Source organism: Pseudomassariella vexata, assembly GCF_002105095.1.
Source record: "Pseudomassariella vexata strain CBS 129021 chromosome Unknown BCR38scaffold_26, whole genome shotgun sequence".
Classification (NCBI taxonomy): domain Eukaryota; kingdom Fungi; phylum Ascomycota; class Sordariomycetes; order Amphisphaeriales; family Pseudomassariaceae; genus Pseudomassariella; species Pseudomassariella vexata.
Window position 1 is genome coordinate 1 of NW_024467981.1, and position 23,023 is coordinate 23,023.

Sequence of the window (23,023 nt, forward strand, 5' to 3'; positions counted from 1 at the left end):
TCATCTGAAGAAACTAGTTCCAATACATACATCCCTCATACACCAGCCCTGAGCCATTCGCTCTTCAGTCTCTCGAACTATTCCCTTCTGAGCTCAATGTTTCCTTCCAGATATTTGGCAGCCCATCCTCTAGCATCTTCAGAAATTGGCGAGGCACGATAGACATGGGAGTGGGTATAGCAGTCATATTTACATTGTTGAGGACCGATGAAACCTTCTCCTAGTTGAAATGGTCACGAATCATCATCAGTTGCACATTCTCCCAGCTGGACTCCGACCTGGCATGCGAGTCTTAACTCGTTGCCCCATCATTACCGACATTAATCTCATTTTCTTTATCGCTTTAGACTTCCTTCAACGGTTCTTTTTCTTTGGCTTTGGTTTTGGCACCTGCTAGCATCTTCAACAAGATGGCTAGGATAGCTGCTGCATCTATCTCTACGGTCCCCTATATGTAATAAGCTCACGGACAAACTGGCCATCCTGCCCATGTCATTCGCTGGGTCATCATCATTCAAACTGTTTGTTTCTTTCGGAAGTCTACTCTCGACCACTTTCACCAAACTTTTTCATCTGCCTTCATGGAGTCTTGTAGCCACCACCCCATAGAAGCAACGGATAAACCTTTGTAAAGAAGTCGAACCCTTCATAGTTGTTTGCAAAACTCGTGTCTACACTCACTGCCATAGCCTCCAGCTTGTCCGCAAATACACAGGTTTGGGAGATACCTTTGATGGCGTTGATCGAGGAATCAGCGTTGTCAAAACAGAGCTACACCAGTTTGTGTCCGATCAATCGCTGATCACTAGCGTAGCTTACCTAGAAATTGGGCTGTCTATTGGTTGCATCGCCCTAAGAACATTTCAGAAAGCCGGATGAACGCTTCCTCGTAATCATCATACCACGCATATCTGAAGACCACTATCGTCAAGGGCAACCACGCTTTGATCCATAGCTGACTATCCTGAACCACATTGTTCAGCGCCTTATTCATATCGTGTTTAGAATCCACGATGATTGATCCAGCTCGTGACAGGCCTTTCCTGTCTCCCGAAAACATCATTACTCTACATGAAGAACCGGGCGAGCCCGCAATGATTTATGTCCTCTGAACCCAAATCTTCCAGCTGTTGAGTAGTACGCATGATGGTGCTGGAATCTTCTCGGGCGTGTAGATCTATGGATACTTCCGTTGCGCATCTAGACTCTACGATTCGACATTGAACCCCTCCCCAGCAGCCTCATATGCCTATTCTCCATTTTCTATCTCATGGGTCCAATGACTCCAATCCACTATTCGCAGCCATAAGTATCCAGTCACCGGTTTTATGCATGTTGGCACTGCTTTGATGGCCTTTTTCTGACATTCGATTCCCAACTGATGCTCATCTTGCTCAGCACAACTTTGGCAAGCCCTACTAAGGTACCCAGGTGTATATATGTTTGGCCATTGCCTTATTGAAGTAAGACAGCAAAAAGAAACTGTGGACATAACGGGAGAACTCGAACACTTGAACTTCTGTAGTCAAAAACTCGTTTTGCAACTTGAGCCTGTACACGATCAGCAAGCATAATCCTCACGGACATCACACCCTCATTCGCAACGGGTCAGTCGGGGCCGTTTGGGGGCCAAGTGCTGTGAAACACCACTTTTCCGGTGTGAATGGACGATACATTCCTGAGCATACACCACCACGATGTGTAGCTGAAAGCATCATCGATCCACTTTAGGAGCCGTTACGGCGTCTGCTTCCAGGTTAGTAAAAAAATCCTAAGCTGTGATACGGTCAGGCGACTCCCATTTAACTACTTGCCCAGAATGCCTGGGCTTCGTACCTGTTGCTGGCCTTCGGCGGTGTGGCAGAGTATCTCTGTTTAAAAATTAAGATCAATATTTATTGAAAACTTGGGGTATGGCATTGCTCTTCATATGATCTACAATGTTGGGGTATATTGAAGGTTAGGAAGGCGCTCTAGAAGCACAAATGCGTGCTTCCCGCCCTAATGCACTGTCTTAATCACCGAGAATTCTAAATCTTATGGCTTAGCTGTAAAATATAAGTCTGAACGAGAGAGCTACGTGTATAAGTAGGTAAGTCTTGTGGTGGTGGGCAGGTGCCAGGGAGACAATGTTGGGCAACCCAAACAATAGCCCTTAACTTCTGCCTCGGCAGCTCACTTCCTACATTCCGGCAATTGGTAGAACGATAGACAAGTAAGTTAATAATTGCGGGATCTTATCTCTGGTAACGTTCATGCAGGTTGTCTTGGCAGCTAGATGTGAGGTTGATAGGTAGATAAGGATTAAGTGCGAGAGCCGGGCAGAGTTAGCACCAGCATCATCACTTGTTACGGTTCCGAACCCCCTTGCACTGGTCTTGTAAAAGATTCGCAACCATGGCGTATCTTGGGAGTGAAAGAATCGGAACATGATCGGAAGTTACTCCAACCCCCATACTGTCGACTACCCCAAACGGGGAAGACCGAGAAATGCATGCCTGTGCTAATGTCAGGATATAAAACCATGAGACCCATCGGCCGCCCATTGCAAGCTCCTTTAACCGCAACTATGAAATCAAAAGTCCACCAAAAGCCCTCAATATGGCTACCGGAAACGGGATCCAGGTACTCAATGCCGGAGTAGGCTATGGTATCGTCGTGGGGATAGGCGCATTCTTCGCGTTGATGATGTAAGTCGTCGTCATGTTACACCTCCAGCGGCTGGCCAATCTGAAAGACTGACAATGTCAGGCTTGCCATCACCTGGCTTCAGAACAGATACACCAGCTACTCGACAAAGCAAGCCGAGGAATTCAACACGGCTTCGCGCTCCGTGAAGCCGGGGCTTATCGCAGCTGGTATCGTCAGTTCCTGGACATGGAGCGCGACTCTCCTGACTTCGAGTACCTTCGCGTACACATATGGGGTGAGTCCCCTGGATTACTCGTCTGAGTTTCCACGCATTCGGTGCTGACTCCCTCGCAAGATTTGCGGTCCAATGTGGTACGGCGCTATGGGAACTTCGCAGATCCTCCTGTTTAGTCTCATCGCCATTAAGATCAAGGCCAATGCACCTGGAGCTCACACATTCCCAGAGATAATTCTGGCTCGGCACGGTCGATTCGCACACTTGACTTATCTCTTCTTTGGGTTCGCCACAAATTTGCTGGTCGGAGCATGCCTGGTCCTTGGTGGAAGCCAAGTGGTAGCAGCGCTGTCCGGAGTCAACGTGTATGGCGCCATTTTCCTGATCCCGCTCGTGGTGGCAGCCTATGTTATCGCCGGAGGCCTGCGCAGCACTTTTATAGCGGACTACGCGCATACCGTGATCCTGTTCATTGCCATCTTCGTTTTCTGCTTCGAGATGTACGCGACAAACGCAACGGTCGGGAGCATCGACAGGTTTTATGACTTGCTGAAAGCGGCGGGAGAGACCAGGCCAGTCGACGGGAACCACAACGGCTCGTATCTGACCTTCAAGAGCAATGGAGGGCTCGTCTTCGCCATCGACTTGCTCGTTGCTGGTTTCTCGACCGTCTGGTTGGACCAGGCATACTGGCAACGAGCAATTGCTTCAAGGCCCGAGACGTCTGTCAAGGCTTACCTCTTCGGAGGTATCGCCTGGTACGGGATCCCCTTCTCGTTCGGCACCGCCATGGGTCTTGGATGTGTTGCCCTAACTGGAAACCTGGTGTTCCCGACGTACCCGAACCCATTATCAGCAGCACAGAATGGCGCTGGGTTGTCAGCTCCTGCGAGCGCCGTTGCCCTCCTTGGGATGGGTGGTGCTGGGCTCATGCTGCTTCTCCTTTTCATGGCAGTGACCTCATCAACAAGCGCTGAGCTCATCGCCGTGTCATCGCTCATCACGTTTGACGTATACAAAACGTACATCAAGCCAACCGCGACATCGACCGAGCTGGTGCGCATATCGCACTATGGGATCGTCCTGTTCGCCGTCGTCCTAGCAGCGTAAGTGCACTCTTTTCTCGGCATGTGACGTATGGTCGTCCTAATACTCGAACAGATTCTGCTGTATCCTCAACGCAGTCAGCGTCGACCTCACCTGGCTCCTCACCATTCTCGGTGTCATTGTAGGAGGCGCAGCCATCCCAGTTGGTCTGATTCTCCTCTGGGCTCCAATGTCCACAGTCGCAGCACTTGCCGCCCCTTGGGGCGGTCTTGCACTTGGCTTGATCGCCTGGCTCATCACAACCCGGTACCGAAGCGGCGCCGTCACGGTCGCGACCAGTGGGGATGTTCTTAACGCCGTGGCAGGGAATCTCGCCTCTTGCGGGTCAGGGACGATTCTGGCTTTTGTGTTTTCTCTGCTCTTCCCTGAGCAATGGGGAGCTGTCAACAACACTCCAGAAGCCCAAAAGCGCATTGACAAGATCAACGGCGTGCAGCCAGCAGCTGAAACGGGAATGGCAGATTCGGGTGTGCCTTTCCCTAAGAATGAAAAGATTGTTGACGGCCCAAATGAAGGCAGGCCGGCTTCTATGGGTGCTTCCAAAGAGCCCACCTCGGATCCCGTCCCAGATACAGTAGTCCCCACCGGCAATGCCATCGTGGACTTCCTCGAGGCGTCGCACATCGAGCCAATGTCTCCCGAAGAGGTCAAGAAAGCGACCAAGCTTGCCAACTGCTTCAACTTGGCATACTGGGTGATCGCCATCTTCGTTGTACCATTTACACTATTTGGTACGCAGTGGGAATTCACTCTAGCCGGGTTCCGTGGCTGGTGTGTAGTGAGCTTCATGTGGGTATGGTGCAGCTTTGTCATCTGTGTCATCTGGCCCTTGGTCGAGAGTCGGGGTACTATGTGGGCCATTCTCAAGGGACTCTCTAGGGACGCTAGGGGGGAGAAAACAGAGCGCACTTCTCAGATTTCTGTCTGAGATTTCGGTCGAACGTTGGTAGAGTGCAAAGCAATGGGTCGCACTTGCGATTTTCTGTACCTCGAAATGGTAGATGCTGGAACGCGAAGTCGTTCGCCATTACTTGGCTCAATAGGAATTAGAGTGGGATTTCGTGTCATCAACTCGACGTCTTCAAATGCGTCCACTTGTTTAATGATCAGTCAGCTCTAAACTGCTTGAAAGTGACTTCTTGTGCTTCCCGTCGATGAAGTAAGGATGGGGAAAGGAAGGCGGCGAGGGTCAGCCCCGAAGATGCCCGGGGCAGTCAAGGACTTCCCTAAACGATGGGTCAAGCAATCCTGTAACGTGCTTTGAGCTACCCATAAGCGATAAGTTGCCTACCTTTATAGATTATCCATAGGACGAATTGTTTGTCTCCTAGTTCACTGAAAGGAGTCTTCCCTCGCCCTCTCACGCATGATTCGGTGGATTAGCGAGTTCCTTGTAGTGAGCTGGTGATTTGTCAACCAAAGCTCTAGGATAAGCGCAGAGAGCAGAAATGCCGGGTTCTCTTGCTGCAAGGTTCTCTTCATGCCAAAACATTGGAAGTTGCTAGACCTTGATTGGATAACGGCGCTGGGGCCCGTTAAGTCGGCTTCACGATACCGAACTCGGTCTTGGATTCACTTATATCATTTTCTTTTCTTATTTTCTAATAATTACCGCAGCCACCAGACTTGGCAGTCAGGAATCAGCCAAGTTTCAAAATCTAGCTCTGCACTCGTTTTATCAATCGCAGGTAGTCTGCGGTGGTGTTCATGCTGGTTGGGGCTATTTCAGGTGGGGGGTTGGCGAAGAGCAATGTGGGTATGAGTGCTGTGCTTTGGATTACTGAAGCTGTGAAGTTCGTAATCGCGGTGGCGTGGATGCTTTGGAAGGTGAAGAAGGAGGAGGGGACTGGAAGTAGTCGTGGCTACCTGGCAAGAATAGCACGTATAGATGTAACCTCAGAACATAAATGCGGAGATACCCCAATATACATATATATGGGCAGCGGGAAAGTATATGGTCAATTCTCATAGATAGTGGTTAGATTAATTGCTTCATTTCAACTATATAGGTCTAGGTACCCCAGTATCCAGAGTATTTCCCGTTCCCATGTTTGCAAAACTCTACCGTGCTGCTTAGTACACGTAGCGGAAGTTGGGGTTCTCCCTATCCGTCAGATCCTCGAATGCATGCACCATATTCTCGTCGTGGGCCTCGGCAACACCAGCAGCGGCCAGCTGGTCGCGCTTCTTGTTCTGGCGGGTCAAGTACCACCTGAAGTACAAGATGATGATAACGAGCAGGGCGTAGCAGCCGATATGGGTGGCGAAGGCGATAAAGTACCTGGGTGCATCTGTTGCGAGGAAAACCTGAGGCCCAATGGCGTTGCCGGTGGACCAGAAGATGAAATTTATCGCAACCACGACGCTCTTCTTGGTCTGACCACCGACGTTGCGAGACATCATGGAAAGACCGAGTGTCTGAGCAGACCAGAAGGACAGAGTGATGTAGTAGGAGAGAAGCAGACCGACGTGCTGAGCCGTGGTCTCGTTGGGGATTGTCATCAAGAGGATGGTGCCGACGAAGGAGGGGATGACGAAGCCGAGCATGGTGAGGGTGTTCTGGTTCCACTTCTTCACTAGCCACACGGAGCTCAGAAGCACAATGATGATGTATGCACCCAGGACCATAGCTAACAGCTGGGTTTGCAGAACACTGAAGCCGAGGCTGCCGCTGATGATGATATTGGCGAAGGAGCCGAGACCGCTGGTCGGTAGGGTGGTGCACAACTGGATGCCCGCATAACACCAAGTCTGGGGATCAGTAAGAGCATCGTAAACCTGCTCCTTCTTAAAAGTCCGGTTCTGCATGCCCGTCTGGTTGTCACGAACACGCTCGACCATCAGGTGCTTGTCCTCTTCGGAGAAGCACTTGGCCCTCATAGGACTGTCGGGCATCCACCAGAGGACAAAGAGACCGAAAAAGATAGAAACAATGCCATAGGACATGAAGAGCCATTGCCACGACTTGAGCGGGCCGGTTTTGATGAGAGTGAAACAAAAGGCAAGCAGACCGCCGACAATCTGCTGTGCACCGTTCATCATGTACCAGTATGTCACCCGAGAGGCTTGCTCTTCACGACGGTACCACATGGATGACAGAACAACGAATGCGGGCTGACAGGTGGACTCGGCAATGCCGAGGAGGGTCCTCGCGACAACAAGGCCGGCAAAGTTCTTGCACGCAGCGTGGCAGGCCAGGATGGCGCCCCAGGCAATGATGGAGAACCCCAAATACTTGGCCACCGGCACGCGAGCAATGATGTAGTTCTATATGCAGTATCAGCAGAGCGACCAGAGCTCTATGGCGCGTTTGGACCTTACCTGAGGGTATTCAACAAATAGGATGGCAATGTAAATACACGTCGTCAACCACGGCCATTGGGGGCCAAGTTTGCTGGTCCCTGGGATCATCAAGCCGGTATCCTGGGGTAGCCCCATGATGGAGGAGAATGACATGGTGCCTTTATCAATGGCCTGGAGGAAGTAGGTGGTGATCATGACCACAAGCACACGTTTGTCGATCATCTTACGCAGCCTCGTACTCTCCTCAGTCGTGATGGCGATGCGGGCGCCCCCAGCATACTTGGCGACTTCGTGGTCGATCTTGTCATAGTGTGCACCGGATTTCTCGAGGCCATCGACGTGAGACTCCTTTCTGGAGATCTCGACGTCGTGGAAAGACCGCTTGCCCGCCGCATCGTCCTGGTGAGGGTGGAGGGGGTTGTTGATGTCGGGGTCTGCGACCTCGAGGTTCGACATCCTGGGCTCTTTGGACGTTGGCTGTCTGTGGACCCTTTCAACGGTTCTGGGGAGAGAAAACAACCTGCTGCCAAAAATGAAGACGAGCAGGATGGGTTGGGTCGAGGGAACGAGAGGGATAAGATAGGAAAACTTGGGCACTGGTTGGGATTGTCAGATTCTTATTCCCTATTATCTTCCCCAACACCACTCTGCTCCATTTCCCCATGGGTTACCAAGCCATTCTGCAGCTAAGGCATCCGCCCAACCGGTAAAGTGGCCCTTTTCCATTCATTATCAGAAACATCCTGGTATAATACGACCACGCCGGCCACACGGTGGCCGATTAAGCGACTTCATCCTGGCGTTGACACGATTCAATCAGGTTCAGTTCCCATACTTGGTTGCCTTCCACCGCCTGCTGCCGGGCTGCTTCCCCACCAACGCGGTCGAGTAATTTGAAATAAGGGTGTGAAGATGAATATCTGGGGTATCATTCGACCGAGAATCTGGGGTCTGGGGCAAGCGCCGTTGGTGCCGTGATCAAGCGCTAATTTGCGTCTACCCACCAGCCCCGACACACTTGCGGAAGTGCCTTCCCCAAAGGGCCTACCCCGCACTCCACGGCACACCAGGATTTTCGGTCCCCAATCTTCACGAAACCGGCTTGTTTGTTTCTCGTCCTTCGGGGTCCAAATAACTAATCCGTAACGATGGGGAATGACAGAGTGTTAAGTCTTAGTATATCGTCCTTCTCGGCACGGGGCCTTATGGACCTGATGAAACTGAGACTGGGCAGGTCCCAGCTTGCCAACAAACCGTCTTGACAGCTCTCTTCTCCATTGAATCTTGATACTACCTCGTCCATTAAATTATATCTTCGGTGCATTGTGGACCGAACCCCTGATCAATAAGCGGGTCGGGTGTTTTCCCACCAAGCGCGTTGCGAGAACACTGTCCTAGGATATAAGCTGAGCGGCTAGTAACTTTCCCCCGGGTGAATGAGCACATGGCTCGCGTTTGGTTGCCAATATTGTTTAATTGATTGATCTGGCTGGTCGAGCTTGACACCCTCAAGCTAACACCTTGACACGTGAATAGTTACCTTCCATTTTACCCTAGGCACTCGCAGCATCGCTTAGCTACCCTTGCTTTACCCCAACTTCCGGAGGCTGACTAGGCGTCAAATTTATCTATCACCACCTGACTTCGTATTTATATCATATAAGCCAATCTTCAAGATGCCTGCCGAAGTCCACGGCATCAAGTCCAGCGACATCCACGCCAAGATCCAGCTCCTGATCAATGGCCTCGTCAACATCAAAGACCAGACGGGCGAGTTCCTCATGACTCTGGAAGATGGCCGGGTCATCGATACCAAGGGCTGGAACGACTGGGAATGGACGCACGGCATCGGCCTCAACGGCATCTGGGCATACTACAGCCTAACAGGCGACGCAAAATACCTGCAAATCATCGAGGATTGGTTCGCAAACCGGTTCGCCGCGGGGGCACCACCAAAAACATCAACACCATGGCCGTGTTCCTGACGTTGGCTTACGTCTACGAGAAGACAGGCAACCAGACATACCTCCCCTGGCTCGACAGCTGGGCCGAGTGGGCCATGCACGACCTCGAGCGTACGAAGTATGGCGGCATGCAGCACATCACGTACCTCGAGGTCAATAACCAGCAGCTGTGGGACGACACCCTCATGATGACCGTCATGCCGCTCGCCAAGATCGGAAAACTGCTCAATCGCCCCCACTACGTCGAGGAGGCCAAGCGTCAGTTCCTGCTGCACATCAAGTATCTTTTCGACACTAAGTCCGGGTTGTTCTACCACGGCTGGACCTTCCACGAGGGCGGGCATAACTTCGCCGACGCGTTGTGGGCCAGGGGTAACTCGTGGCTTACGATTGTGATACCCGAGTTCCTCGAGTTGATTGACCTGCCCGCAAATGACTCTTTCCACATCCACCTCTTGGACACGCTGAATGCGCAGTGCGAGGCACTGGCTCCGTTGCAAATGGCGTCTGGTCTGTGGCGGACGCTGCTCAATGTCCCCGAGGAGGAAGGCTCATACGTGGAGGCGAGTGCGACGGCTGGGTTTGCCTTTGGTATTCTCAAGTCGCAGAGGAAGCGATACATTGGGAAGCAGTATCAGGATGTTGCTGTGAAGGCCGTGAAAGCTGTACTCAATAATATTGATGAGCGGGGAGAGTTGCTCAACACGAGTTTTGGCACGGGCATGGGTCATGATCTGCAGCATTATAAGAACATTCCCGTGACAAGCATGCCTTATGGACAGGCTATGGCTATGATGGCGTTAGTTGAGTTCTTGAGGGTGTTTATATAGAAATTTTGTGTATGCAATGCTATATGGCTCAATTGTTTCGGCAGATCACTTTACAAGTGCCACTGCCGTAATATTGTACCGAGGGCAGCCTTTGAAGACTCTTTAAAACTCTACTGGCCATTGAGTTATGAATACTTGGAATGTTTACGCAATTCTAATGTGTCTGAAATCCGCACTCTGAATGCTGTGAGATCTCGCGGAATGCTAACTTTGGAGTACTTCTAGCAATTTCATCCGCTTAGACTAAGTTGGTATTGAGGCAACGCTGTAAGCTGGCCCATACACGAAGTAGCTATAAGTCAAAGATATTGTTGGAGGCATCAGCTAAACCTCCTTTGAGCCAAGTCAAAATGGGACCCAGCGATTCCCCAAGGTGCGGCGTGCCGGCCCGTCACCCGCGAGCGGTCGGTTCCCAGGACGTCTTGGCGTATATGCTAGCTTCTACCCATCCTGCCGAATCTTCAAAATTGCGGAGTCTCAATCCTTCAAGGGGCCTTTTTATTTCTTTAACCTTGGAGAATGGGTTTGGCTACGTCATACCATCATTGGGGAAAATGCGGTGTCTCAGTCGCCCAACTCAGCTATTCCGGCTTCGGCTTAGTTTTCACATATGACTTTTTGTATTCATTGCCCGTTCTCTGTATGTGCCTCTGCGTACCTAGCCGTCCGCGGTGAAGCTGCAAGAGGGGTGATCTCCGCTTGAGATCGGTTTCGCATATGAGTTATTTTCGCTCGTAAGACTTGTGTTGGAGTCTGCGCATTATTCACTCTATCACAGCCAGACGACAGGATGACAATGCGGGCATGGCGTTAAATCGCCTTAATGCTCCTGTCATATGCAATTTGGTTGGGGCAATGCGCTGCTAAGATTGACGTAAGTCTGCATTCGAGCTAAGACGAGGACATTGAAGTGGATACATCAAATTGTGCGTATTCTCCGATATCGACAGTTTTCGCAGTCGGGCTTGAACCCGGGTGCACCCAGAAATCTGTTTGACGATATGCAGTTCCCTTTCCCACTCAGTATGGGACTGCCTCTGGCAGCTAGCCTTGTCAGCTTCGATGGGACGGGTCGGCCACCAACGCTGGGTAGAGCTCCTAGACGAGTACAAGTGTCTGATCAACGAGACGGTGTTCTTGACCAACCGTCGCCCAGCTCATGGCCGATCTGGGATTGAAGGATCTCGGGTACGAGTATGCGAATATTGGTGACAGGTGGAGCGACAAGGAGCTCTGGCGCGATAGTGAGACTAATAAGATTATTGTAGACACTGAGAAGTACCCCGATGGGTTGAAGCCTATCGTGGATTAAATTCATGACTTGGGTTTGAAGGTTGGGATTTACAGTGATGCTGGTAGGTGCTTGGCGATGACCACTAAGCCAATGCATCTGATTCTACTATGAAGCGGGAGCACTTACCTGTGGTGGATATGAGGGACCTTAGGGATGTGAAGAGATTCGACGCCGAGACTTTTGCGAAATGAGATATTGACTGTACGTACGATGCAACCAACAAACCAAATATCACAGAGACTAATGCCTTTATGCAGATCTCAAGTACGAGAAGTATAACGTCCGAAAGGAGTATTTCCACCCCTGGAAGTACGTGCCCGAAGTGCGGTTCAGTAAACACGAGAACGAAAGCAAGGGCAACCCCGATAAGTCAATAACGGGTAAGCCCGCCCCCGCCGACTACGACTGGGCCACGTCCAACACAGCTGAGCGCTCCTACACAATGCGTGACGTACTCCTCCATCGGGACCGCACGACAGAATACTCACTCAGCACCTGGGGCCAAGTCCACCTGGAGGAATGGAGCAATGCAACAGGACATAGCTGGCGCAAATGGGTGGACATCTACCCGCAGTGGACGGGGCAGTATGAGTGGTCATGGGGAGTGATGCCCATCCTCAACGACGCGTCCTGTTTCTGGGATTCAACCAACTTCTGGAGCCACAGAGACTGGGGCTTGCTCGAGATTAGCAACGGTGAGCCAATGCTCGAGGATAGTTATAGCCATTTGGCCTTTTGGGCCGCTATCAAGAGCCCTCTTGTCATTGGGACGAAGCTGGAAGGTATCAAGCGGGAGATCCTAGAGATCCTGATGAATCGCAAGTTGATCACTTTCAATTAGTACCCATCCACGGCGCATCGGCAGCGCCATACAGTAGCGTTAACCCGGATTCCATATTGAATCAGATACATCCGGCTGAGTTACGGTCCGAGAAGTCAGTCGCGGGGATGCATGTATTTGGCTTGAACACGCTGAACTAGACGATGACCAAGGAGATTGTGTTCTCCGTGATGCCAGAGCTAGAGACGAGCTAGAGACGAGCTAGAAGTATAAATTTCATGATAGGTGGACGGGAAGGTCTTGCAGTCCTTTGCGCATGCTGTGAATGTCAAGGTTCGGGGCTGAGGATTACACCCAAGATTCGTAAGTGGGGTTGGTGGATATTCTGATGAAAGGAGCAGTCTAGAAGAGAGCCGCTGACTGGTCCAAATCCAACACTGATGAAACCAGATTTACTCACAAAATGGAGTGTTTCTGAAATTTGATGCCAAGGCTGGTATGGTTGTTGTTGTCATTGCCATTGGCTATACTTCTAATCCAATGCGCAAGTCTGGTCGTGTTGAAATGCACTGCCCCTGGGCAGAAGAGATAGATGCTTTAGCGACATTTCCAGGGGTTTGATTGGCCATCATAATGGACCCCGCTGGTGTGCAACAGACAAGTCTCCGGACGTCTTGGTATATGATAGGAGAATCCGGCATATTGTTCAAGCAGGAGAGGCATCCTCATTGGTCGGATGGTGTAGTTGGTTATCACGTCAGTCTAACATCTCATATACGAGTGTACACTGAAGGTCGGGAGATCGAGCCTCCCTCTGATCATTTAGTTTTGTTTTTTTGAGCATGCGTATTTTTTCTGTTGACTGGCCATTGCGTCTGCCATTCCACCTGGCCTGATTGAGTGTCTACTACGCCTCTCTCTTTTCTTCAGCGTCTTATTAATTCGTGGCGGTTTCCTTTTTCTTGTCAAATTCCTTGTCCGTGTGGCTCATTCTTTCGATGTTATTGTTCAGATTGGTCAAAGCGTAGCAACGTCGAGTCAAGTCCCGAGGTACCTCACATTGAACCTCAAGCGTATTGGGTACAATGAAACATCGCCGAGTCTAATCGCACACTATTTACAATAAACTTGCGAGAGAATATTGACAGCCAACTGGATTGAGTCGACTCAAGCGCATTAGAGTTTTGGTTCCAGGCTCTCATGGTCTCATGAGGCCATGTGGACAAGTTCAGCTTGTCGTCCCCGTTGTCAAACCCAGCTGTGGAAATTTCTTGGCAGGGAGGTGCACGCGTTTGTGACACAACCGGGGCTACATGGTGGCTGAACTGGCATGCAGCAGCTCTAATGCGTGGTGCTGGGCATTTTTAGAAATCTGCCAGGCTGGAGTCACAAAATTCAAACCGAACTCAGCGACTTCTCGCCAGTCACCTAGCTTGTTCAGTTACAATCAAGTCGACGAAGGTGCACAAGAAGACGTTAGGAAACGACATAGAAGCCAAGTGGCAGAGACCGACCCGAGTCGTGCTGAGGGGTCAAGCTAACCAATGTAGGCTCAACATTCGTACAAGGTAGACGCCTAAGATTGCCATCCAATGAACCTTTCGTTGTCGAACTCTCGCGATCAATAAGATGATTTAATGGCTTCTCAGGACTCATCAACCTCGGCTTGCAGGACTCGCGAATTTATATATCGCGGATCGATGCGGTGTCGGCTGCCGGAGCCTTATCTTGCTTCCTTTAGGTCGAAATTGCTGTCAATCGGATCATGACAACCTCGCCAAGAAAACCAGGTACATGTATGGCTGCTTGGCTGTTTCCACAGGATCACGACTTGTCTACATTCCCCCAGGCGAAAGCTTGTTAGCGCCCCGTCAGGCATCGACTTTTTTTGGCAGTGGACTTTAAAGGAGCAAAGGCCAGAGACAGGAATTCACATGGTCGATAGACATGCTCCTACAGAACACTATGCACAGGATGCTGATTAACGTATTGTAATGCCTGGCGCCACGCTAACAACCGTCATCCTGGGGGTTGTATTGGATCAAGTCCACGCTGACGGCAGAACCCACCGAATATTGGGGGCAGCTTTGGCCGTGCAACGACCCCAACGACCCCAACGCCTCCGCATCCGAATGGCCCGCTAATTGAAGCTACAATAGTCACTTGGCAACAACAGGGTATGGAGCATAGTCCCACAGCCGCATGCTCCTTATCAACGACCACGGTGGTCGCAGGGTTGTCTGATTGGTCAATTCTTTCTGATATCTACAGTTGCGCTGACAGATTCATGGGGGTCACATCTACCGTTTCCAAGAAGCCTTTTCGTTACTAGTTTCGATGACGATGCAGTTCAAGGACATTAAACTCTACACCCGAACCGCGGCTGTCTATTGGCTCCTCCATTCAATCTTTATGCTTATCCAGACTCAATGACAACGGCAAACTTCGCGGAATGCCGTCTTACCGTTGCACCAGGTACACGCAAGCTAAGGCTGATTTGAGCATTCAAGTCGGTTAAGACGATATCTGCATTGGGATTCCCAAAGGCAGACGGTAGTTCTCTTATCAGTGCAACACGTCGTCGCGCCGGCAGTAGAGTTTCGCTCGCATGAACTGCAAACTGTCGACGGAACCAGACACATCTGCAGCTGAAGGGATGCTAGCCTAGCCAGTTAGGCCTTCTGAAAGCCTCTCGGAAGCTGTTTCATCAGTATGGGAACGCAAAAGTTCCCCAGGGACCCTGCAAGCTAAGCCTGGCCCCGTTATACAAGGCCACAAACCTGCAACCCTGGATACCGGGGTTAGAGGGGAGTATGGGATCTTCGTTCGAAATCGGAGCTCTGCAGCTTTGGGCCAATAGTTTACCGATTCTCTCGATACCACGCGCCAGGGTCCGGATGGCCATGCTCGATATATAATCTGGACTAATTCATCTGTGCGCAACTTCATCCCTTCAACCGTACCGGTCACAGACTACCCCGTCGATACTTTCCTACCTCTTCGCTGTCGAGCTGGGAGATAGAAATCATCACCATGACGACCACACCTTTGGATCAAGGTGTCGGCTACGGCATCGTCCTGGGCTTAGGCTTCGCCTTTGCCCTCGGAATGGTAAGTCGCGCGTCAGCTCAATTCCACGGTCGTCGTCGATCCCTCGTCCGGCAGCTGGACTCGCGATGGATAGCCATACACACGATTTACCGCGATGTGTCTGCGCTTGTTTTCAGCCGCCCAAGCTAACTTGGAGTCCATAGATCCTGACCACCTTTATCCTGCGAAGGTACAATTCAGAGCTCGTGACATCTGAAATGTTCAACACAGCCGGAAGAACAGTCAAGAGTGGTCTGGTTGGGTCCGCCGTCGTCTCATCCTGGACTTGGGCTGCGACCCTCCTGCAGTCCTCGGGTGTCTGCTACCGATACGGTGTCTCGGGCCCGTTCTGGTATGCGTCGGGTGCGACAGTGCAGATTCTCCTGTTCGCAACGCTGGCCATCGAATTGAAGAGACGTGCGCCGAACGCCCACACGTTCCTCGAGGTCATCAAGGCTCGATATGGGACAGTTGCACATGTGCGTGGCCGTCCAAGTCAAATTTTTTTTTTATTTCTTGGCGTACTTCATTACTGACGCCGACTCTTCGCGATAGATCGTCTTCATGGTTTTCGGCCTGGTCACCAACATTTTGGTCAGCTTAATGTTGATTGTCGGTGGTTCGGCCACAGTCAGTGCCTTGACTGGCATGAACACCGTCGCGGCCATTTACCTGCTTCCTGTGGGTGTAGTTGCGTACACGCTCGTTGGTGGCTTGAAGGCAACGATCTTGACCGACTGGTGAGCAACTTTAGAGTCCTTATACCCGTACTTGTCGTTTCCCCGGGGGGTAGATTATGTTACCCCCTTAGATATGACCTCGCTCTCATGAGCAAGGACAAGTAGCCGTTACTAATGCCGAGAGTTAATAGGATCCACACCTTTATCCTCCTGATCATCATTATTATCTTCTCTCTGACAGCCTACGCATCCTCTGAGATTCTGGGCTCTCCCTCGGCGGTTTACGACCGGCTCGTCCAAGCTGCTCTCGACCACCCGGTTGACGGAAATGCACATGGTTCGTACTTGACGATGCGTTCCAGTGAGGGTGCCATCTTCTTCGTCATCAACATTGTTGGTAACTTCGGCACTGTCTTCCTCGATAATGGTTACTACAACAAGGCCATTGCTGCGTCTCCAGTGCACGCCCTGCCAGGCTACATCATCGGTGGTCTGAGTTGGTTCGCCATCCCCTGGCTGACGGCCACAACCATGGGACTGTCTGCTCTTGCTTTGGAGAACACACCAGCTTTCCCGACCTATCCCGACCGCATGTCTGACGCCGACGTTTCAGCCGGCCTCGTGCTTCCCTACGCCGCCGTTGCGTTGCTCGGCCGCGGGGGCGCCATTGCCACTCTTCTGATTGTCTTCATGGCTGTGACATCTGCTACTTCCTCCGAGCTGATCGCCGTCTCGTCCATCTGCACTTACGACTTGTACCGCACCTACTTCAAGCCCGACGCCAGTGGAAAACGCCTAATTTACATGTCGCACGTCATTGTCTGTTGCTACGCTGTGTTCATCTCAAGCTTCTCGGTTGGTTTGTTCTACGCGGGCATTTCCATGGGCTATCTATACCTGATGATGGGCTGTATCATCTCGTCAGCGGTGATCCCAGCTACCTTAACCCTAGTCTGGAATGGCCAAAACAAATGGGCTGCGGCCATGTCGCCCATCTTGGGCCTGGCTTTCGCTCTCATCGCATGGCTTGTCACCGCCAAGAAGCAATGCGGCAACCTTGGTGTCGACTGCACGGGGAGCAACAACCCCATGCTGGCCGGGAACGTTGTCGCCCTCCTCTCGCCCCTGATTCTCATACCGATCTTCACTCTCATCTTCGGACTCGACCACTACGACTGGAAGTCCATGATGGCGATCCGCAAAGGCGACGACCACGACCTGGCCACGACAGCGGGTATGGACCTCGAGAACACGGTCGGCGGTCACGAAGAGACGGCCGCCGAGTTCGAAGCCGAGCAGAGCAAGTTGATGCGCGCTAGCAAGATCTCCAAGTGGACCACGCTCGTAATGACCATCTCGTTCCTGGTGCTGTGGCCGTTCCCTATGTACGGCAGCAGCTACGTGTTTTCGAAGCCGTTTTTCACCGGCTGGGTCACCGTGGGCATTATCTGGATATTCTGCTCGCTCGGAGCTGTGGGCATCTTCCCCGTCTTTGAAGGACGACAAACCCTCATTCGCACTAGCAAGGCCATCTTTAATGACGTCACGGGGAAGAAGCATCCCAAAATGATCCATGCCGAGAATGCGACCGCGATGGAAAACGAGAACGCTGCTAGTGGTACTGATACCCCTCCTAAGAAGGAGAACACTACGCAGTCTGTTCTAAAGGAGTAAACTGACCTAGGAGTCGAGGGATATGGTAAGAGACGGAGTGTGGTGGCTTTCATTGTCTTCCACAATACCCTCATTCATTAGTGCTGACGTGTGGTTTGGAAAAGATACCATTGATGAATTGCATGGGGGTTATGAGAAAAATAGGTTGAGTTAGGTAGAACTGTTACAAATGCAAGATAAAAAAGCCCAGTTGTCAGTTAAGCCATGCGCCGTCTCGGCCTTTCGTCCCAGTTGGGCAGGCAGCCCGTTCCCAATCATTTCCATTCGCAGTTCTTCCGGTGGGTTTATACGCCACTGTCCTCTAAAAAGGTTTGTGTAGAACCAAGCCGCAAACAGCATTCGATGTATACATCTCGCCCCACTCAGCTGTATGTTAGTACGTCGTCTATTCAAGTGGAATCTTGGGCGGCTCGTCGGTTGGTGGACGAGCTGGGGGCGGGGGATATGCACCTATCGGAGGAGCCCAGGAGCAACAAAAGGCCAGCCACCGGAGGGAATGTGGTGCATTGAATAGTAGTGATACCGGTAGATATTAGGACATATCAGCATCATAACATCAGCCTCCTTTCCATCTACGTATGGACGCATATTCACAAAATAAAAGACCACTGATACGGAATAACCTTCGGGTCCCAATTCCACTCCTGCGTCGTATTCGCCTCCCAGAAGAACTTCAAATACTGCGGAGACTCCTCCGGAATCCCACAAGTGGTCGTATAATCGGGCAGTTTCTCCTCCAAAAGCCTCGTGTAGTTAGCCAGCGAGCACGAGAACCCTGGACCCTCCTGACAGTCCGGAAACGGGACGACGGCCTCGTTGAGCACGAGCCGGACGTACGTGTCCTGCGGCGTGACGGCCGTGGAGTTGCAGGACAGACGCTCCATGACAAGGCGCCCGCCCATGGGCATGATGTCGCCGATTTCGTAGGGGTTGGGGAAGGGGATACGGTCCAGCGGGAGGTGGGAACTGGGGACGAAGAGGCCAAGGGCGGAGAGGATGGGGGTGATGTTCGTGTCGTGGGCACTGGAAGTGGTTAATGGAGTGCTACAAGACATACATGGAGAGGGGATTTGACGAGATTGGAGTAAGGGTTGGACGACTTACAAGTTCCAGAACATCTTTCCCGCCTTTTCCGGGCCCTGGTTCAGGAGGAGCAGGGTTGCGTTGGCGTACACTGCACCTACTGCTGCCATGTTCTTGTCGCCGGGTCTGATGCCCCAGTTAGCCATTGCTTTCAGAGGCATTCCCGAAGCTTCGAAAGGAATAAACGCACCCAGCGCAGTAGTAAAAGTCCAGGTTTTGCGTGTACCCGAACGCAGTCCACTCGTCCAGACTGAAGGCATCTATCCAATCCGAATGGCCGCGGACATTGAGCTCGTAGGCGACCATCTCTGAGGTCAATAGTCAGTTCCAGCATCTTGTAGTGAACGAGCCGCTTCGGTGTGGGAGGTCTTACTCATCAAATTGAACACATCCGTCGCGTTAATGTCAAGGCCCGGGTTCTGCGTCTTCAGTCGATCGACCGCCACGTCAAATTGCGGCATGTAACCCGGCAGGCTCTTGCACATCTCGTAGTCATCATCGTGAACGCAAGCCGGCGTCAGACTATTCGCCCCCATAGTTTCATCCTCGGAAAGCACATTCAAAGCCACCGAAGTGGTGTAATTCCAACCGAAGAAACCCTCTCCTTCAATCCCATATCAGCCCTCTTCACCATTCACCCAAACAAGTCTCGATCCCGAACGAGAATGAAAACTCACCAAACTTCCGCGCCGTCTGCACAATCCTCTCATAACTACTCGTAAACATCGGCACCATAACCCCGGGCTCCTGATCCCACAAATGACCATATCGGATTCGATACTCAACCCCATGCCCGTATGCTTCCAGTAGCCCCGCGTATGGCCCCGAGTACGACTCGAGCGCCCAGTAGCCTTCGTTGGGCATGAACGTCTCCCAGCGATTCAGGAACTCGAGGCTTCCTCCGAACGCACCTCCATTGGTCAGATTACTCGCGTAGACCTTCGCGAGCACGTCGTTGAAAACCGCGGCTACGGCAGGTTCCGGGTACCGCTCGCCGTGCCGCCGGAGCATGATAACCTGGTCAACGGCGCAGCCATCGGGGGGATCGCGGCCGATGCCATACGAGCGCCGATTGGAGTAAGGGCCTTGGCCACCTAGGTGCTTGAGGATGGAGTAGCCTTCGAGGAAGGACTGGTCAAAGGGTTTAGCGCCGGGATACCGGTCTATGTAGCTGGGTTTATTAGGGGTGAAGCCATCTGCTACTGTGGCGACAGCGGCGGCGATGGCCACGATGGAAGAGAGGGCCCTCATAGAACTGTGGAAACAGGCGGATTTACCAGTATCGTGCAAAGTATATTGTCGAAAGATAGACGTGGATCAGAAAGACATCTGATGGCCGTCTCTACGCTGGGCGTTCAGCTTTACTGTATTAAATAGCTCTGTATCATGCGGAACAGGCATCGACCAACGCTATTGCACATCTATCTATATCTTCTCACGACCATTGCCTGTTGCCGACAGGACTAATGCACCGAAAACAGGGATTGAAGCGGAGAAGAGTAAGTAAAATGCGACTTGACGGTGAACGTGAGGGGAATCGGTGACTGGATCGCGCGTGAAGCGGCGATTTTGAACTCTTGACATCTAGCATCTCCAACGGTCCCAAACCCAGAGGGATGGAGGACTGGAAAGTCTCCCTTCCATGGCAAGTCTCCCTTCCAGATACCAGGAACTCGGTGATAAGAGACAGCGTTGGACGAGGACATGAGCAGGAGCTCTTTGGCTGTGCCTTGTGCCTCAAATCACGGCCTCCAATTCGGGTACCTGACCACCGCAGATCTCCATGCTCCATTCTCCACAACACTACCCCGCACCATCTGCGAACTGCCTTCGGGTTAGAGCACAGAAAGGTCACGCGACAACTTTCCACTTACGGCGAAGGACATTTCAACCACTTCCTTGGGATTCCCTGGTCGATATAGCTCGTAGGCAGTTCATGCGTGCCCACAAGAAATGGGACAGAATGGAGTGATTCCTGCCGCTATTCCGGCTCAGTTCCTCCGACCGCCGTGTCAGTCATTCCGTCCAATTTGCTTCCTTCGCATCTGGTGGGGTGAAACCTGAACCAGGAAGGCTTGTTTCGCTGCTCTTCTTCGGACGGAAGAAGAGAGCCAGGATATCCTGTCGGCCAGAAGAAGGACCGTTCCCTAATTGGTCTCTCTGTCCAGCAAGGTTCTTTTGGGGTTCGCAGGTCTTCGCCTTTCATGCCAGCTAGTAGCTCAGATGGCCAGCCCTCTGCTTCATCTGCTACCAATCCTCCGAGAACTTGGTCCAATAATACAGCTCTTCCGGAGATACGTTCTTCCGCAGAGCCTTCATGATGGACTGTTCCATCATCGAACCCACGTGGGCTCTTTGGGCAGCGTCCTCCTCCCAGAGCCGGGCTATAATCTCGCGCTCCCGTCTGGCTAGTTCGTCGCGCTGTTGCTGAATCTCGTACAGCTGCGGTCCCACGGAGCTTTTGAGGGCCGTCTTGTTCATCGTCATGGTCTCGATACTCCAGTCTAGCAGCGCACGCAAATCCCCAAGCTGTGCCATGCGCTCCTTGTCCCCCAGCGTAATTGTCAGCATATGTGCTGCCGCAATGAGATCCACGACCTCTGGCGCCGGCGTCGGCACTCGGTGAACAGCAATGTTGCGTAAGAGGATAGTCTTGTTCAGGATGACGGGTAGCGGCAGTTCAGTGGGTTGAAATACTGCCCTGGGGACCTCTTCGGCATGGGCTATGAAGAAGTTGGCCCAGGCGTTCATTTCCCCTGCGCAAGCACAGTCCCAGCCATATTGTTGCAGAAAGGACGGCAGCCATGTCTGGGCAAAGTTGAAACAGCTTTCCTCCGCGATTCTCTGGGCCTCGGTGAGTACATAATGCTGAGCTTTGAAAGGCAGGTATGCGAATTGTAAACCGTGCAAGGAGGGATGCTCGAAAACAGGAGAGTCTGGGTTTCGAATCAACATGAACGCTCCGTGGAGAAGAGATCTGCAGACACTGACCAAGATCGGGCGATGATTCTTCACGGCGATCCGCCACTTCTTGACTGCTGCCTTCCGTGTCGTTGACTTCAGAGCCTTTGTTGGCCTCGATTTGAAGCAGCTGCTCACGTAACCAGCGCACTTCGTTGAGCAGCACCTCCTTTTTCGACACGAGCTTCTCCGTTGGTGTCCCCGAAGGTGCCTGCACTTCCGTAGATTGACCACTTTCGCCCTTGGTGTCGGATTGAGTATGATTCTCTGCTTGCTTGGCAACCAAACTATGGGTCTCACGATCCACAGCAGATTGAGACTGCTTTAGGCGCCACTCGGCACGCAGACGACGCAGCTCCTCCTTTAGCTCTCTCTTCTTCATCTTCATGGACACGTTAGGCCCGTGAGGGATCGGGAGATGCGTGGTGTGGGCGAGCTTGCGAATGCCCATGGGAGTCCACGTAGGTACCAAAGACTGGGTTATTGTGGTGTTGAGCATACCATTTGCGGCCTTGAAAATGGGACAGACGCCGTGGACGCGCTGTCTCGCCGGTTGCGAAGCCGTAAAAAGCGCAGGCCATCCTCTGTGGATGAAGCTGGACATTGGGCTCGCCCTCGCAGCAACAGGGTGTCGCCATATGGATGGCCTGCTCGTGTTCATGGACGAGACCACGTGGTGGAACATCACGTCAGTCCAATTGGCACGCTTGAGTCGAATGAGATGTGCAGCTATCTACTTCAAGGTTTCCGCTGTACAAGCGGCAGAACGAGTGCACGGGCGCTGGGGCATTTGCTTCAATTGGCTTGGCAGCGACCCTGTTCAGCAAACCTTAAAAAGTCAAGAGTTCCCGGCCGAGAATCCTTCAACCTGGTTGACGTTAGGCAGGTGTTCAACGTCAACTATTTCGTCCCTCCCGTCATACATGCCTATTTCAATCCAAGCTAGAGAGCGGGAAAAGTCAACGATCAACATCATGGCTTATCTACTTGACTCGTGCCAGTGCGACTGACAGATGTGGCCACGCGAGTCGAACGATTTTCTTGTAAAGACTCGTAGAGATCTACTGCAGCGGCGCCCTACGTACAGCAGACAAAGCAAATCCCGTCTACGATTTGACATCAAATACAAATCGGTCTCTATACTTGATTTGCTGAGTAACTTGTGCGTATTTGCCAAGACTACCTGAAGCCGGAAATCTCTCTCCAGGCCAATCAGTTGCAGCGCACCAGAATTGCTAACGCACTTCAAATCCATGAACACCTTCGAATCGCAACACATCCACCAACCATCCAGCTCTTGGATCGGGCGAAGCGCATCGGAGTTTGTAGGCCGTCTAGCTGTCGCTTCGTGTTAAATGCAATGAAAAAGGCATCATATCGTACCAGATCC

The 23,023-nt window shown here is 51.9% G+C and overlaps 8 protein-coding genes and 1 non-coding gene across 9 annotated transcripts; 6 read left to right on the forward strand and 3 right to left on the reverse strand.

Annotated features, from left to right (window-relative positions):
* Positions 1 to 2,601: 2,601 nt before the first annotated feature.
* Positions 2,602 to 4,937, forward strand: BCR38DRAFT_403031 (solute symporter family transporter; the record flags this gene model as incomplete). Its single annotated transcript, XM_040857784.1, has 4 exons — positions 2,602 to 2,690; positions 2,752 to 2,926; positions 2,987 to 3,972; positions 4,028 to 4,937. The coding sequence occupies 4 exons, from the start codon at positions 2,602 to 2,604 to the stop codon at positions 4,899 to 4,901; spliced, it is 2,124 nt and encodes a 707-aa protein (XP_040709670.1). The 3' UTR covers positions 4,902 to 4,937.
* A 1,013-nt stretch (positions 4,938 to 5,950) lies between these two features.
* On the reverse strand, positions 5,951 to 8,225 carry BCR38DRAFT_403033 (major facilitator superfamily transporter). Its single transcript, XM_040857785.1, has 2 exons — positions 7,295 to 8,225; positions 5,951 to 7,240 (listed from the first exon to the last, which is right to left on the reverse strand). The coding sequence occupies exons 1-2, from the start codon at positions 7,730 to 7,732 to the stop codon at positions 6,047 to 6,049; spliced, it is 1,632 nt and encodes a 543-aa protein (XP_040709671.1). The 5' UTR covers positions 7,733 to 8,225; the 3' UTR covers positions 5,951 to 6,046.
* A 365-nt stretch (positions 8,226 to 8,590) lies between these two features.
* Positions 8,591 to 10,208, forward strand: BCR38DRAFT_451969 (glycosyl hydrolase). The gene is made up of 2 exons (XM_040861497.1): positions 8,591 to 9,253; positions 9,289 to 10,208. Exons 1-2 carry the CDS (start codon positions 8,953 to 8,955, stop codon positions 10,068 to 10,070), a joined length of 1,083 nt encoding a protein of 360 aa, XP_040709672.1. The 5' UTR covers positions 8,591 to 8,952; the 3' UTR covers positions 10,071 to 10,208.
* Positions 10,209 to 10,890: 682 nt separating this feature from the next.
* Positions 10,891 to 11,661, forward strand: BCR38DRAFT_122546 (uncharacterized protein). Its single transcript, XM_040853482.1, has 3 exons — positions 10,891 to 10,996; positions 11,078 to 11,565; positions 11,622 to 11,661. The coding sequence occupies exon 2, from the start codon at positions 11,230 to 11,232 to the stop codon at positions 11,380 to 11,382; it is 153 nt and encodes a 50-aa protein (XP_040709673.1). The 5' UTR covers positions 10,891 to 10,996; positions 11,078 to 11,229; the 3' UTR covers positions 11,383 to 11,565; positions 11,622 to 11,661.
* On the forward strand, positions 11,537 to 12,629 carry BCR38DRAFT_122554 (uncharacterized protein). Its single transcript, XM_040853483.1, has 2 exons — positions 11,537 to 11,565; positions 11,622 to 12,629. Exon 2 carries the CDS (start codon positions 11,807 to 11,809, stop codon positions 12,203 to 12,205), a length of 399 nt encoding a protein of 132 aa, XP_040709674.1. The 5' UTR covers positions 11,537 to 11,565; positions 11,622 to 11,806; the 3' UTR covers positions 12,206 to 12,629.
* Positions 12,630 to 12,875: 246 nt separating this feature from the next.
* Positions 12,876 to 12,966, forward strand: BCR38DRAFT_t370. The gene has a single exon. It is a non-coding gene; the product is annotated as a tRNA-Val (tRNA).
* A 2,212-nt stretch (positions 12,967 to 15,178) lies between these two features.
* On the forward strand, positions 15,179 to 17,589 carry BCR38DRAFT_461900 (Sodium:solute symporter family-domain-containing protein; the record flags this gene model as incomplete). Its single annotated transcript, XM_040862579.1, has 4 exons — positions 15,179 to 15,256; positions 15,400 to 15,714; positions 15,791 to 15,975; positions 16,107 to 17,589. The coding sequence occupies 4 exons, from the start codon at positions 15,179 to 15,181 to the stop codon at positions 17,587 to 17,589; spliced, it is 2,061 nt and encodes a 686-aa protein (XP_040709675.1).
* A 590-nt stretch (positions 17,590 to 18,179) lies between these two features.
* Positions 18,180 to 19,923, reverse strand: BCR38DRAFT_461901 (phytase B; the record flags this gene model as incomplete). Its single annotated transcript, XM_040862580.1, has 5 exons — positions 18,180 to 18,612; positions 18,694 to 18,798; positions 18,863 to 18,980; positions 19,046 to 19,276; positions 19,350 to 19,923. 5 exons carry the CDS (start codon positions 19,921 to 19,923, stop codon positions 18,180 to 18,182), a joined length of 1,461 nt encoding a protein of 486 aa, XP_040709676.1.
* Positions 19,924 to 20,919: 996 nt separating this feature from the next.
* On the reverse strand, positions 20,920 to 22,318 carry BCR38DRAFT_490962 (uncharacterized protein; the record flags this gene model as incomplete). Its single annotated transcript, XM_040864596.1, has 2 exons — positions 20,920 to 21,608; positions 21,664 to 22,318. 2 exons carry the CDS (start codon positions 22,316 to 22,318, stop codon positions 20,920 to 20,922), a joined length of 1,344 nt encoding a protein of 447 aa, XP_040709677.1.
* Between the last annotated feature and the right edge of the window lie 705 nt (positions 22,319 to 23,023).